At 37.2% G+C, this 17,118-nt stretch overlaps 1 protein-coding gene across 1 annotated transcript in view; it reads left to right on the top strand.

Annotated features, from left to right (window-relative positions):
* LOC133531057 (uncharacterized) overlaps positions 1–17,118 on the top strand; it is a 39,930-nt gene that overhangs the window by 20,833 nt on the left and 1,979 nt on the right. The window contains exons 5-10 of the mRNA XM_061869152.1: positions 10,656–10,862; positions 12,308–12,325; positions 13,051–13,157; positions 13,941–14,030; positions 14,922–15,153; positions 15,831–16,121. Of these exons, the coding sequence (XP_061725136.1) occupies positions 10,656–10,862; positions 12,308–12,325; positions 13,051–13,157; positions 13,941–14,030; positions 14,922–15,153; positions 15,831–16,121 (945 nt within the window). The remainder of the gene's footprint in view (positions 1–10,655; positions 10,863–12,307; positions 12,326–13,050; positions 13,158–13,940; positions 14,031–14,921; positions 15,154–15,830; positions 16,122–17,118) is intronic.

Here is a 17,118-nt window from a genome sequence, read left to right on the forward strand (position 1 = left end):
CTTGTTTGGACTTAGTGGTTTTCTTTATAAACTATAGTGATTAGCGCCTATAGACCAAACCGAGACATAAAATACTTTAACAAAGTTATTATCAAAAAAGAAGATGTAAATAAATTCAAGGAAGAAAATTTTCAGGAAATGTCTTCTGAAATACGTGTTTGCGTTCCTGGCCCCAGGAATAAAAAACTGAAGAAGACAAAATTAAAAGATCGTCTATCTGCTGAGAAAATTATTACCAAACAGATTATGCGAATAGGTCGAGAACACTTCAAATTTAAATACGGTGTCCCCACACCTGCTCTACAAAAACGAATCTATGACATGCTTATTCCACATGTGCTCTCGAGACTTAGGTATTTATTTCCGTACAATTGGAAAATGATAGACTCCCGTTTTGTTTATGAGCGATACGGAGAAATGTTTGGTTTTCAAGAAAACTTACTGTATATTGATATACGTTAAATATCTGTTAAGCGACTCAACAAGCGACCTACGCCAGAAAAGCCTAAAAAGTCTACAAAACGATTTCAGAATATGGTGGCCAAGGTGAAGTTTCAGATACTGTCACAGACAGTAGACTAAAATAGCAATTACTTAGGGTTAGAATTAAAGATTCTTAAGATGTACCTTAGACATAACCTCTTTATGAATTAACCTGTTTATTAAAGTTAATAAACTTTTATTATAAAATATATTACACAATAGTACCTATTATTCAGAACCTAAGCTAAGGTCATATTGACCATCCGAGGGCCAGATTACCCTGTTATTGGATGAATATTATTTTGAATAGCACTAAGCATGTTTTTTTCCCCACGCCTGTTATTAGTTTACGATTAAGTAATATATTAATCATAAGTGTCAAAATATATTGATCCTTTTTAGGTAAGTTAAGATTACAATCACTTAAGTCTTAAGGTAAAATTGTTTGTTTTTCGATGATGTGTTTATTTAAATTTGATTTCCTAGCCGTCATGTTTTGGTGTGATTTTACATATCTATCGATGTGACTCTAAGATCTTCACCCATTACTTTATCATTCTAAACATAAAAAAATAAAAAACTTAATTAAAATAATTTCACAGATCGTTTTATTGCATACACAATACCTACATTAAGTATAGATAGAACAAGTAAAAGTATACCTATAAAATAAACTAACTAATCATTAAGACTACCTAACTAAACTATTAAAAACCCCAAATCAAACTTGCAAATAAAAAATGCTCCCCATGTTGATGTTGCGATTCGTGGTGGCTAGAAGGTTGGCATTGTGTCCTCTTTCGATGGTTAGACATATTCTCTGACCGAAGTAATTGCCAGTAATTCACCTGAAGTTTTCACAAGACGCTGGGAGATCACTTTGAATAAGAATTTCGCGCAGGGACACCACTACGGTTTCAACGCCATACGGCACAAACATGTAGCGTCGTCTATTTTATTCAGTCGTTATGGACGCAGCCTTCCTTTTGTTATAATTTGTAATTTATTATATTAAAGTCAAAGTCAATATGTTCTTTATTCAAATAGGCCTAGCAAGAAGCGCTTTTAAATCTTAAGGTTTTACAAATATCATGTTCATCTAAATACATCAGAACAATTTTTTGATCGAATAATTATTGTTCTTAAAAAAACATGGAATTATTATAGAGATTTCTAACTTAATAATGAAAATTTTCACAAAAGGATCGACAAACACTAAAATTTAAGAGTTTTTCTAGAATAAAATCTAAATGTCAAGAAATGCTGATTAGTTGATTACCTATAATATACATGTCGCAACAAATTGTAAAAAATCGGCATTTTGTAAAATAATAACAGCGGCATTTTGGTCGAATTCGTTCTTTAATTTACCACGCGTGGCGATGCTCATAAGAACTATGAAAAACGCTGGGGTGTCCATCAAATCTGGAGTTTGTCGGACTTATTAGGGGTGCGTGGGACGGGGAAGGCTTGGATCTGGGTGGTTCCGGCGCTGCAGAAGAGCAGCCCTTCCGCCCTAGCGTGACGAAGCACGGCCCCGCAGCTTCGGCTTGCTGGTCGTCTCTCTCTTTCCGGCGCTCCGCCACACTGGGCGAGGGCTGCTCTCCCTTCGTGCGTCCGATTTTGTAATTAGTCTCTAGGGGTAAGACCACGTGGTACGTGAATAGTAGGGTGCTCTGATTCGGTTTTGGGTGACCTTGAGATTTTGGTGGCCGTGACGTGACCATCCGGGGTGTGGTATAAAAGTTAACATAAATTGATAAAACAGAAAACCTTGGCCACCCTCACCGAATCTTACAATTTGACTGCGACGTCTGCGACATATACATTGAATTATCAACTTCATTATTATTCTCATTATAATTATTAATTATTTTCAGTCACACTTAATCCCACGATGTTTCATCATTTATGTATTCTTGTGTGATATAAGTAATAGGTTTTAGATATAAGCTTACATTTTACATATTTTTTATATTTATTAACAGACAATTCACTTCTTTATTTTTGACATCTTGGCTGGTATTTAAATGCAAACCAACACCAAGCTAATAATTGTTAACCCAAAATAGTAAATGATCACCAAAATTAAAACTCCATTTTAATGTAAAATTATGAATAACCAAAATTTTTATATCTTGCTATCCTATTAAAGCAAATAGCTCCAAACTAATCATTGCTAACCCAAAACTACCTAATAACCACCAACATTTTAATTTTAACCACGTTTTAATTAAATAAAATGTAATGCAAACATGTAACATCTCGTTATCCTATTAAATTAATTAATCCACTTCGCCACATTTTTCTAGTAGCATTTCGTTTTTGTAAGGATCGCACTTCTAACCTAACCCACTTTTCTGATAGCAGTTCGGATCTGTGAGGATCGCATTTCAAACCCAACCTAACCCACTTCTAGTAAAGTAAAAAACCTAACCCAATTTTCTAGTTGCATTTCATTTCTGTAAGGGTCGCAGTTCTAACCTAATCTAATTCACTTTTCTGATAGCAGTTCGGTTCTGTGAGGATCGCAGTTCAAACCCAACCTAACCCACTTCTAGTAGCATTTCATTTCTGTAAGGGTCGTAGTACTATCCTAACCTAACCCACTTTTCTGATAGCAGTTCGGTTTTGCGAGGATCATTTTACTTTGTTTGGTAATATGTATACATATTATGGTAATCATAGTGGTTTATTAAGGTGAAAATATCACTTTAATTTGCTATACAAAGTCTACAAGATTTGGTGATCATTCATTATATTTGGTGTTTAATTACAATTTAAAGTGCAGTCATGATTAAAACAGCTAGTACTTGTTTAATTTTAGTCCTTACTTTTTTGGTGTTTAGTTTAGTATATTTTTTTTAGCAAGAGAGAATTTTTTGTTAAGGGTACCATAGTATTTTTTGGAGGTGTATTTGTGCCCTAAAATCTTACACCCATGAATGTTCTTTTGAAATTTTATGGAGCCGTGTGAAGGGCACTGCGAGCTTATGCTTATTTATAGTATTAATCTTAAGTATGTCACGTTTTTCTTAAAACTGGCAATGTTTTTATTTACAGAATATTCTCATAAATTTAATACTTATATTGACAGTGTACTGTCATTATTTTATTGTTCTTAAACTTATCTCTTATCTCTAATGATTATGATTTATTCAGACTATCACTATATCACAAATTGACCTTACAAGACGAAAATACCCATTAAGTTATTTTGGTTCACGAAAACTAACCGTATTAGTCGTTCGTCGCGCAGCCTTAATGTTCAATTTTTTTTATGACGTATCGCAGGCAAAACTTTGCGATGAGGCCGATAAATGTGATAGAAAACGTTGCCGCCGTGGAATTTTTATTCCACTCACTAGATTGGCTTGAAGAGTGAAGTATTAGCAAATGGCATAAAATGCTGGAAGACCCACAACAAAATTAAACCACATCGAGGAAACCCTAGCTAACAACAATTTTAGTCATAGACAACCTTCGCAGAATGCGAATGTTGAATGCGAATTGCAAACATTGCCAGATATATTGACGCTATTTTTCATTAATTTTGTCCACAGACGGTGGTAAAGTCGGAGAAAAGCAGCAGAAATAACGCCGGCAAAGGAACAGAACATTCACTTAAAAATACTGAAAAATGCAAAGTGGAACCTGGCACTTCATCGAATGTGAGGATAAAAACGGAACTATATACACCGGCTTTCGGAAGAACGAATGCTGACGAGGGTCAAAACGATTCCAGTGATTTCGAACCAATCTCTATAAAAAATGAGCCACCAGACGAAATTATGCCAGCTACCTTTGAAGACTTTAAATTTGAAATTCCAAATGAGAAGTCTAAAAAAGACGAGCCTGAACCGAAAAATACACACCACACACACACAGAAAAGTTAAATGTTAAAAAAGATCACATTCCATTCAAAGAAGAAAAAAAAATGCAAGGGGTGCCGGCACCCAACAAAATCCCCAGCACCAACCGCAAAGAAGAAAACAACCAAGTCCGTCACCGAGCTGCAGCATACATCGCCAGGAAGATTAATGAACCAAATTTAAATGGGTGCTGCGGAAAAAGAAAACATAGACTTAAATGTAACGGTCACGGGTTTGAGAAGTACATTTTAAAACGAATAAAAGCAGTCGTTTTTGAGCGTATCGGCCTTATTTTTGGAAACAGTTTGTATTCATTTAAGGACTTAAACTCTGTGGTTCAGCAGTATACTGTGAGGTTCGGTATCCCTGATCCTTTTTTGTATAATGAGATGCATGAAAAGGGTTTGAAGGAGTATAAACCACCTACTCTACCGAAGCCAACTGTCGATACATCTCAATTCCCTACGTTGATGCCACCAGATTGGCAAACTCAATATTTGATAGGCAAAGAAATAACGGAAATAGAATCACAGCCATAATAGGAGTACTAGACACGTTGCAGTGTAAAGTGTAGTGTGAGATTTAGATTAAACGACTCGTAATAGGACTCATAATAGTAATGTTAAATTTGATTTAATCTGATCGTATCATAAATCATGCTGTCCTCCTATGTCAGCACTTCTCTGCGTGTATGTATGGGCTCGAAGCAAAATTGTCCATACATTGGCAGAGCCATCTTTCATTCCCTAGTAAATTACTAGTACATATTAGTAGTAATGCATAAATCTAAATAATGTATAAATGAAAACTTTTTTTCTTTTCATATAATTATTGGTATTTCATGTATTGTTTTTTTTAACAGTTAAGGACGTAATCTAGAAGTAATTCTATGTATGATTACTGGTTATAATGAATACTGTTCCTAAATTTATACCTAATAACTTTCTAATAAAAAATCTTTGTTTTATTTAATTATTAGGGTTGTCTGTTCTAAGACTTGCATCGACGTATAATTGTAGGACTTGGTCGGTAGACGGTAACACATACCTCTAAGAAAATCTACTAAATTGAAAAATTACTTAGTTATAAAAATGTTTAATAAGGAAGAAATTCCGCAGAGCTATCTTTAATTTGGAGTACATACGCTGGTTCTTTCGGGATTATAGCTCCTACTGACAAAACACTATTAATAATGTTAATTACGTATTGATTTTTATATAGTTTTGACTAATTTTTGAATTAAAGTAACACACGCTTAACAGCAAGTACAAGCGAGCTAATATTGATTGTAATTTGAAAGATTGGCAAGTCGCAAATACCATTTTCACGGTAATAAAATAAAAGCAAAATATTCGAAAAAAAAAAGAAACGATTAAATTGCCACTTGGCACAAGACTAAGTGTAAAGAGAAAAAAATATGTTGAACAGGAATGCTTGAAAAAACAAACGTTACCTTAAGTTCATTGAATTTTTCTGGAACTGTAAGCCATAACTTTGTCCACAGAAGGTGGCAAGTTCGGGATCCAAGAGCAGCATTAATGGCAACGCGGCATGCACTGCGCTAGTAAATAACCTTGGGGCAAGTCAAAATAAAGACCCTCGCAGTTCTTCAACAAATGTTGGAATTAAAACCGAACCAAGTTCAAGCACTGAACAGGCGAATACTAATGAAAGCGTAACAAGCGGAAGTACCATCAAATATGAACCTCCAGATACTTCATCAATAGATAACCTTGGAACAATTGAAGAAGACTCCATCACTTCTTTAACAAACGTTAGAATTAAAACAGAACCTTTAAGTTCAAGCACTGACCGGGCGAATTGCAACGAAAGTGTATCAAGAGAGAGTGACATCAAACCAGTTATAAAAACTGAACCTTCAGATTTACACAAAAATGTTACCGACTCGATGCTTTATCCTTACACTTCTGGGCTTTCTGGAGCACATTTAAATCCAACACCAAAGATAGAGCCGAGCAACGATTATATCCCTATAACTAGCACTTCACTAAAGATAGAGCCAAACTACGACCATATCCCTGTACCTCGCTCGTACAAATGGGTCAGTAAAGATAAGGCAATACCGCTCAAATCTAAGAGGAGAAAAAAAGATAAACTTAAATGCGCCTTTCAAATAAATCTGGAATTACGTGAAGCTATGGCACTGCGTTTTACGAGAAATATTATGGACTTAAATCAGGATAAAGGCTGGCCAAACCCTTGTTTTGACACCTATGTTTTCGAAGAAATCAAAGAACATATACATGATCGTCTGAACACAATGTATCCAAGTAGTATTTTCTGTACATGGGGATCCGCTGCTAAGATAGTCAAGAAATATGGTGAAACGTATGGTATGACCTATAAAGATCCTATATTGCTAAATCGTGTGATTGAAAATGCTTTAAAGTCGTATAAAGCTGAAACAACAAATTTTCTGATGCAAAAGCCACAAGATTTGCAGTTTCAATTGGCAGTAGTAAAGGCGGAATATAAAAAAAAAATTGTAATTGAGTAACTAAATGTTAAGTGTATTTATTTTGGTACCTTACCTGCCTAGAGGTATACATAAAAGCGCCTGTTGAAGAAGATCGTATAAAAACTGGTGTTTATTTTAAACCCTAAAATAAATTACGGAAACCAAGATAAAACAATAATGTTTCGATGCGAATTTATTATGTACAGACGGCTCAGGTAGTTTAGGTACCTCGTACTCGAGACTTCAATTGCAGTAAGCACCTACAAGATATTAATTTTTTTATTAGATTTCTCCGTAGAGTTAACGACAATATTAATGTAATGCCTATCAAATCCGATGTATGCCATTGATGTGAACAATTTATATCTTCTTTCTTTATCACATATTCCGTGCTTTTTGCACCTTTAAGAAAGATTGTAGGTGGCTGCAAAAAGACGATTAGGTCAATAAGGGGTGTCCAAAATTTTTAACCCGATGGCCACGGCCAAGCCTTTGCTTCCTTTTCACGGTCCGGAACGGAGAAAGACAACGGCAATAAGGAGACCAACGTGGCGGGTTGTTCATCTATAAACCTTGGAACATGTAAAGTGGAAAACCAAGACTTCATCACACTCGATGATAAAAACTGAACCACTACTCCAGGCTATAAAGCAAATATTATCGAAAATGTTAAATACGATAACAACATCAAGTCAAGCTTCATAAAGACTGAACCTCCAGATGAACATGAAAATGTTACCGAAACGAAACTGTTTTCTGAAGTGGACTTTAATCCGAACAATCCGAAGATACGAGGTAAAAAATGACGAGCCTAATGTAAAAAACGAGGATAAAAAAACTGCGTCAAAATGGAGCCATCCAATAAAATCCTTGCATCAAACAAGAAACTTCTTTAGCTTTCGTTCCCAATTACTATACGTCTCAAAACCACCCACGGAAATCCTGGTATGTGCCAATGGATCAGCGAGCGATTATCAAAGAAGGAGGAGAAACAAATTAACAAGACTACGAGTATATCCCGAAAAACAAGACCGGGCGGATCATCGTGAAGCCACTGCGATTCGTATGACCAGACTAATCATAGAGATAGACATGGATAAAGGGCTGCCAAACCTTGGTTTTAACGCGTACGTTTTTGATCGGATCAAAGAACATGTACACTTGCGTTTTAAAAAAATTTCCCAGCAAGATTTTTCACAGAAAGGAGGTTTACCTGTTACCTTATTAACAGGTATGGTGAGGTTTATGCTATGACCTATAAAGATCCGATTTTGCTAAAGCAGGTGCGTGAAGTAGTGCCTGAAGAAACTAACAGCCAATAGAAGCATGATACGCCACAAGATTTACAATTTTAGTCAGCAGCGGCACAGGTGGAATCAGAAATACTGTCATGACAGAGCAAGAACTGAAATTAACTAAAATTGTTTTGGTATAGTATAGAACAAGGCAACAAGGGTCTTCAAAATATCTATGGCTCGCGAGCCCTAGCTTAGTTTTGGTTCGCGGAAAGGAAGCGAAAAAGCCAAAGGCTTTGGATCAGATAGTTTGAAAACCCCTGGTTTAAAACAGTAGTTTTGGACACTTCAACACAACGTTAGTAGCAAAATATATATAAGTAGGGTGAATGAAAATTATTGACCACACTGCCCACCTTATAATAAAAATAAATGATGTTCACCTGTAAACAGATTAGTATAAGGTGTCAGTTATTAAAGGGTGGCCAGTAATTGACGATTTACCCTACGTACTTTAGAAACGATTTTTTTAAACTTAGTTCGTACTCGTATTTTCGTAATGTAATTTCGCATTAAGGAGAATACTGTTATCATTACCTACGGTAGATTTTATTTTTAAAAAGCTTCGTTTAATCCAATATTGTAATTATATTTAGTAATTATTTGTCATGTTGGCTACATGTTATAAGGAATTAAGGAAAATAATAAAGGACACAAATCTATATCTGCTTTTTATTTTAATGTTTTTGTTAGGAAAGCTAGTACAATAGTGACAGTCGTTTCTAAAATCACGAAATATGAAGTTAGTAGGTGCATATTTGCTGAAGTGAAATCATTTTAGAGAGAATTTCAATAATAACATTTTATGAAGTATCAAATCGATAGCCAAATTATAATTGGAGAGTTATCAACAATAGTTGATAACTTAGGTATTGAACATTCATTGTTACGTACAAATCCATAAATATAAATTTTAGGGACAATTCTAACGTCATTCATATAAAAAATAAATTCATTTTAACCTGTCTACAATCCAGTGTCACACTTTTGAGTCTGAAAAACACAAGGAAGCTTTTACGCTGGGTCGTATAATCTAAGATATAGTCTTCAACACGCTCAAAACATTTCGCCAATATTGACCGTAGTAAGACGCATTTATAGTTTATTTAGCCAATGAGACGGATCGCATGTGTGTAGCCTACCTGGCTTGATTCTTATTAGGCTAAACCCACTAGTGTTAACGCACTTTAACCCCTTGACCTCGAAAGATGTCAACTAACACGCGCGATTACAGCCCAATATCAACCTTCGTGCATTCCGGCAAGGTTCACGATGACGCGCGGCGCACGATAGGCGCGGCGTTCAAAGGAACCTGACTAGGCCGCAAGCAAATAAAATTAATTTCTTTGGGGATGATGTTGACTGCACCGACCTACGCATACAGTCTTCAGCTTACCTCCATATACCTACTGTACATCGCACACACAAACACTTAGCTGAACAATGAATGGTAAACCTTATGCCGTTGCAATAAGGTTGATGAATAGTCAGAAAAGTGTTTCAATTTTGCTTTTCTTATTTTTAAATTAGCATTAGTGTCCCATACCGGGACCTGACAGAGAGGCGTGGGCGTGACCCTGTCATTTGTCATCTGACCAATCTGAGTAGAATGCATCTATTTATGTCGTCCCGCCATCTCCTTTTCGGTCTGCCTGTACCCCGACCTGCACCATCTATGGTGTTCCGTGGATCCCACTCGGGAACCATTTTAGGCTAACTTTCCGGGTGCATACGGCAGACTTGACCTGCCGAGAGTGCAGAGTCCCACTTACCTACTTCTACAACTCGAGTTTTGGAACTTGTGGAGCGTAGTACCGTGTTTCTGACTCGATCACTTTACTCTGATCAAATCGGATGTCCCTGACCTAGCTCTGTGACACATTAGTCGTAGAACATGCAGGCCAGTGGGACAAAAAGAATCTTTGGAGAGCCCTCAAAAAGATGGAAAGGTCGCATGGTCATGTAGGGATCTTTGGGGGAGCCTATGTGCAGCACTGTACCTCTCTTTTGGTTTGTGGCGTCTCCTCTGTTACTGACAACGTCGTATGGATCGTACCACAATATTCTCACAGATGGCATAAGCACGTTCTACATTGCGCTTACGAAGTTCCGAATGTCAATTACTAAGTATACAACTTTTAACCAACTCTCAGTGGACTTCGGTCCCCAGGCACAACACCCGCCTGGAGAGAGTACTCTCTATTACACCTCTCTTTATTTACCATAGATTAATATGATGATGAATCTACTGATATAATCACCTGCAATCATATTTTGCATCATGAAGTGTTCATAAATATAAGAAAAACTACTATACTGGTTTCATAAAATAAATAAGAATGGGACAGGTTTCTTTGCGCGCTTCGGCGTGTACCTACAATATTATACTGTAAGAATTGTTCTTACAGTCAAGTTTTTTATACTTTTACAACAATATTCGTGTGACATTATATATTACCCAAATACTTTAGATTTACTTACTCACAATCTGTTACACAAATCTTGTAATTTTTAATGTTTTCCAGCGACTAACTCACAAGTGAAGAAAGAAAAAGATACCAAAACGCAGAACGGAAAAGAAGAACAGAAAACCATAGCAGTTCAAGAAGGAATCGCAAATGCAAAGAATGAAACTGCTGCACCTACTCCTGCAGCTGCGAAGAACACGGGCCCACCAATCCACCCGAGCATAGCTAAGCAAGCTAAAAAGAAACCGGGGGCGGCTCTCACAGGTATGCCCACCACTTGTTTATTTTTATTTTTTGAATTATTTAACCTCTTTAATGACCGGCGACGCAGTACTTAGTCAGGTCATAAGTTTTGTCACAACCTTTACTGATGAAAAAGTCATATGTATTAATCATATACTTACATGGATTTAAATGAAAGCTTATTTAATGATGAATTACTTTACTTACAATAAATTTAACGTAATTTGCAAAAAATACGCGGCCTGTTCAAGGTGATTTTGATCCCTATTTATTTATTTTTCTTTTCAGTATTATATAATGTATGTGAATTGGACTGCCAAAATTGCAACTGTACATTTTTTACCAAACCTACTCGTTGGACGGCAGTCAAAATAAGCGTGTTACTGAAAAGTACCTACCCTAAGTTTAAAGGGTACCTATTAGCTGAAGTACAGACTTGTCGTAGAATTAAATGCTGGTGATAATGATAAAATAACGTTCTAATACAGTATAGGTTCATACAAATAAACAATTGTACTTACCTATATTATTAATGTGACACTGATTTTTACTCCCTTTTGTGTAGTATATTTTTTTCACAATCCATCCGCGCATGTATATTATTTTTCAAACTGGAAGTGTACAGGCTTTGAAAGCCTATATTAAAAATAGAGTGTTAAGTGTGTGTCGTGAACTTTGCGTAAACCAATCGGCAGGCGTTTATAGTACATGGAACAATTTTAATTGTCATCGCTCACTTCAAATACGAGCTCTGTACAAGTAACACCTTTTTTTATTAAATTAATTTTGCATATATATGGGCATTTGATTTACACCATCATATCCTCTAAAGATATGACAGGAAGGGTACGCTGATAAATGTCAATTCACAACATTTTTAGGTTATCAATTGTATGGAGATGACACCTGTCAGAGTACCCTTCCACTTTGAAAAATACGTTATACGACAATCCCAAAGTAAACAAGTAGTAAATAAAGTCGCGATCTAAATTTTAAACTAATTACATTACATTTTGATCAGTATAAAACAAGCTTTTTAATCATGGCTCACTTTTTTTTATTAAGAGCTTTATATTACATTTCATCAGTCAAAACCTTAGAACTTATGACCTGACTAAGTACATAGAGTCGGACGAAGATAAATGACAGAGTGTGGCAAAATATGACGTTGATAATGAAACTCCTCACTTTGTTCTATTAAGATCGCCACAAATTAGCTTAGATGGACTCTAGACCCCAATCAAATTTTGGCTTTTTGTCAACATGACGGAGTTAAATTTAATCCAACAAATGTTGATACCCAGTTGTGAGGAGAAAATAAAAGAGCTGTATGTTTTTTTTTTGACACGTTTATTGGTCAAAAAAGGTAGGTAATATAAACAGTTTAGGGTCTAGGTAGATGCTTATATAGGTACGAGTTTATAAAATAATGCCAATGTTAATACATGATTTTTTTTCTTTTACAGATAAACAAGTCATCCAACGTAAGTACTACATTGCTCTACCCTCTTGATAAAATTTGGTAAGTTTGAAGAGATTCTCATGCTGTTCTGGGCAGAACTCTAACACGAAATCCTAATGTAAATAAATAATAAATAAATATTATAGGACATTCTTACATAGATTGACTAAGGGTCGATTGCATCAAACCGTCTGTCACCGTTAAAGAGTTCGCTAAATTTTATTGTATGGGAAGTTTCATACTTGATTACTGAGCGAGTTTGATCAGTCCACTAAATGCGGTTGGTGCAACTGGCCTTAAGCCCCACGGTAAGCTCATGAAGGCTTGTGTTGTGTGTGGGTAAGGTCGGGTCGGGAATAGTTACTAGGATTTTTTCGGACGCCCAAATTATAAAGACAAATTAAATGAAATTTACACTCAACTTACTTTGGTTATTCATCTGTCCCCCTGCATTATCAGTTTTTCAATGAATACAGTTATAAAGTAAAAAAGGTTTAAAAAAAAAGGAAATGAGCCACTGTGTTCCGGTACAGGGGGCGACCGCATACGACTACGCAGTGCAACTAGCATGCGAGTTCAGTTATATTGCGGACTATTAAGGGTCCCCAGCAAGCTCGGTTCTCCATACAAACGTTGTTACGCTCTCATTTTAAAATGACTAGATAGATTGCTCTGAAACTTTGTACTTACAATAGGATAAGGTATATAGTAATCATGAACTACATAGATGTAACTATGTTTGTGCAGAGATGAAACTGCTGCGCAAATGGGAGTACGACCAGGATGACCTTTACAGCATGGACGAACACAATACCAAGGCCCTGGATGATGAAATGGCAGAATTGGACAAATTGGTAAGTAAACTCTTAAATTAACAATTTGATCTTGATTTAATGATTTGAATTTGATCGCCAAAAACGTCAATTGACGCGCGCGGCTCAATATCAACCTTGGTGCATTCCGATAAGGTTCCGACAACAGCAGAGGGGTTAACGTTAAGCAAATAAGGTACAGACTTACAGAGGTCCTACAGACAGTTCGAGGAGTACGAATTGGCTAATAAACTCCAGTAGAAACTGACCGCGATGGTAATTTCATTTTAAAAACGGACCCCGGAAGACACCAATTGGTGATCTCTGCTCTAGTTACTACATTCGCTCAGAGTCTGAGGGCCTACCGCGAAACACGTTCGACGTGTTTTCTCCCTGTCACACTTACGTACGAATTTAAAAGTGCGTCAGACAGGCAACACGTCGAACGTGGTTCGCGGTAGGCCCTCAGACTCTGAGCGAATGTAGTACCTAGAGCAGAGATCACCAATTGGCGTCTTCCGGGGTCCGTTTTTAAAATGAAATTACCATCGCGGTCAGTTTCTACTGGAGTTTATTAGCCAATTCGTACTCCTCGAACTGCATCTCTCTCTCGCACGTTACTTCGCTCATCCGTTGGCGAATTGATAGCAGGAAAGACAAAGCGTTGGATACATTTTATTAAATTACGTACATTCGTAATACAAATTTACTTAAGGGCCGCATAAAATACGGACCGCGGTCCGCCATTTGGTGACCCCTGACCTAGAGTATATTACGATTAGCAGCTATACTATCATATTTACTTGACGTATTCTGTATTTTCAGTTTACCGAAGAATGCTTAAACCCCGCCGATCAGCAAGAAGCCGTAATCTGCAAACTCCTCGCCAGCGACAGCTTGAACGACTTTAACAAGGTACATTTCTAACGAGGGCTACTGTTTTGGTGCTCACCAGTTGGCACCACTGTAGATGGTGGTCCAGAAAAACAGCTCTCAAAACTCTACTATGCTTATTAAATTTATACACTAAGTTATTTTAACGTCTAAACTTGCCGTTTTTTAAACCTGTTTATGTTTGCATATATTTTAGTTGGCACTTTTTTTAAACCATTTACATTTATTTCTAATGTTTACCATGAATAATCAAAAATATAGATATATATTATATAGATAAGATATTATCTTTGCTGCTTTAGCTCAGGACCGCTTCGTCCACAATCCTATTTTGTCACCTTCGTAAGTTGTCATTATTGTCATATGGTCCACAGTTCTGATTCGTCAACATTCCTATCTTGGCTACATTCCTATGTGGTCCTCAGTGCTAACTCGTCCACATTCCTATCCACATTGTTGGCATTGGATTGGTTGGTTGATTGGTTGGATTGGTTGGTTGGTGGTTTTGGTTGGACGAGGTCAAGGGGTTAGGGTCGGCAACGCGCATGTAACTCCTCTGGAGTTGCAGGTGTACATAGGCTACGGAGACTGCTTACCATCAGGCAGGCCGTATGCTTGTTTGCCACCGACGTAGTATAAAAAAAGGCCCACAAAACTTTTCAATTGTAAAAAGTAATACAAAAGTAAATGAAAGCAGAAGTTGTCTAATTTATAGAAAGCAGTCAGGATAATGGGTGGTATAATATAGTTGACGAGCTGTTAATGTCATACTGTGGTCAAAATAGGAATGTAGAATTGTAGACAATCTGGAACTATAGTTTAGTAATGTGGACAAGTTAAAAAGGTGACGAAATAGGATTGTGGACGAAGCGGTGCGAAGCGAGCCTTTGCCTAACAGTTCTTATTTTTCAGACAATCCGCCTCTACATAACCAAGCGCATCCTCAACATTCAAACCGGCCTCGCGGTCCGCATGTTCGCGTCCGGCAAGCCTCCTAAAAAAGAGGCAGTTCTGCAGTACCTCAAGAAACATAAGATTCAGGCGGCGGCGGTCAAGAAGAGCGTCAAAGGCGCCATGTTTATGGTCAATCTTACCCGGTTTGAGGACTTTGATAAGCTGTGCAATATGGAGAATGATGTTATCGGTGAGTGCTGCTTTCGTCCATAGGCTGTGGTAACCGCTTACTATTAGATGGGCTGTCCGCATGCTCGCCTCATACACGGTATTTTTTTTCAAATCTTAGCCAAATTTTGCGAAGTGTATTTCTAGGTCATACATACTGAGCAAATTTTACTTTGAGACATGAAACTAACTACAGACCAACCCCGAAATCGCAAATAAAGTTGTGTATATTTTAGTATTAGTACCAGACCAGACCTATCCTATGGACACCAGAAACTACATAGGTGTTACATAGCACCATCTTCATAACCGCAAAGATATGTTTACCTTTCTCCTTATTTAATATATATTTCCTCGTCGACTGTACAGGCTATGCTTGGGACTAGATAGACCAGCGTGACATTGTTCTCAAATATTTATGCCTATTATTGTTACCCGTGTGATGTCGGGTTTAGAATTTCACGACCCCCTTTCCTACCGTGGGTGTCATAGAAGTCGACTGTGGGATTTGGTTTCAACTTCAAGTGTGTTGTGGGCGATTGACTAGCAAACTGTCACATTGTGCAATATCACAATTTCGTTATTTTTTTTTTCACTCTTTAATTGCTAAAAGTGGCACTGAACAGTTTCATGTGCTCTGCCTACCGCTTTTGGGAACACGCGTGAAGTTTCTGTATGTAATATGTATTATTGTTGCAGATGGCATCCCAATAAACTTTAAAGCGTTGCACCTCATCGGGCCGCCGCCGAAAATAAGCAGGAACCAGATCAAATCCATGCGTCAGAAGATGATCGAGAACCAGATCGAGGGCGTGGATATGGCTGAATTGGAAGACGTGGACTTTGGGGTCACAGGGGGCGGTCACGCAGGGGACATGGACATTGGAGCCAAGGGGGGCGGTGACGCAGGGGACACGTGGGCTGATGACGCAGGTGATGCTGGGGACACATGGGCTGATGACGCTGGGGACACAGGGGACATGGACAAAGGTTAGACCGATTTACTTAGATTTCTAGTCTCGTATCCAGAATGAAAGAGAAGAACCTAAATATGTTTGAGGTAACTTTAATTTAAAAAAAAGTTAATAGTTTTTCTTCCAACATTATATCAACATTAGTAGCAAACGTCAGTTGCGTTGCGTCCAACGAGTGACATCATCACGCTCTGTGGAATTCGCGCCAAAATGTATGAGCGTTTCAATAGCTCAAAATGTTTCGACATTTTAAATATTTTTTCTCGAAAAAGTTTTTATTCTAACTCCCTAGGGGGGAGTTATAGCTTTTTTGTCACTTATTCATACAAACCGAGTAACATAAATGAGTTTTACTTTTAAAATATTGACGTTTATAATTTAATATTTATGTTTATGTTTAAAATTATTTAATTTGAATAATTTAACAGCTGTTTAAAATATTATTACATAATTTTCAATCGTGGCTGAATGCCGAATACGTCTGTGCCCTCGATACTAACCTGTCAAGAAATTACAAAATGGCGGACGAATGTTTGATATGTCACCGTATTTAAGAATTATTTCGTTTAAATTTTAGTTTTTTCTTCGCAAGTGTGATGAAAAACATTGTGTGTAACTCCGGGGGTAAGAATATTGCAAACTCGGGTCTTTAATTCCCTTCAGCCTGCGGCTGTCGGGAATAATCACCCTCGTATCCAAAATTTCACTTACCCCCCTCGTTGCACAATGTACTATAAACTAATTCTACGGATTCCACTCACGTGTTTTTAGACACTCGCGCGACATGTTTCGTAGACCTAACCTAGAGCTAGGCTCTCCGTAACATGTCGCGCGAGTGACTAAAAACACGTGAGTGGAATCCGTAGAATTAGTTTAAGGCCTCAGGTACACTTGTAAGTTTTACTTACGTAAGTAGGGACACAGCTATTTGTTAGAATGAGATAATGATATATATCTCTCACTCTATAGTATAGCTGTGTCCCTACTTACGTAAGTAAAACTTACAAGTGTAC

Source organism: Cydia pomonella, chromosome 24 (assembly GCF_033807575.1).
Source record: "Cydia pomonella isolate Wapato2018A chromosome 24, ilCydPomo1, whole genome shotgun sequence".
Taxonomy (NCBI): domain Eukaryota; kingdom Metazoa; phylum Arthropoda; class Insecta; order Lepidoptera; family Tortricidae; genus Cydia; species Cydia pomonella.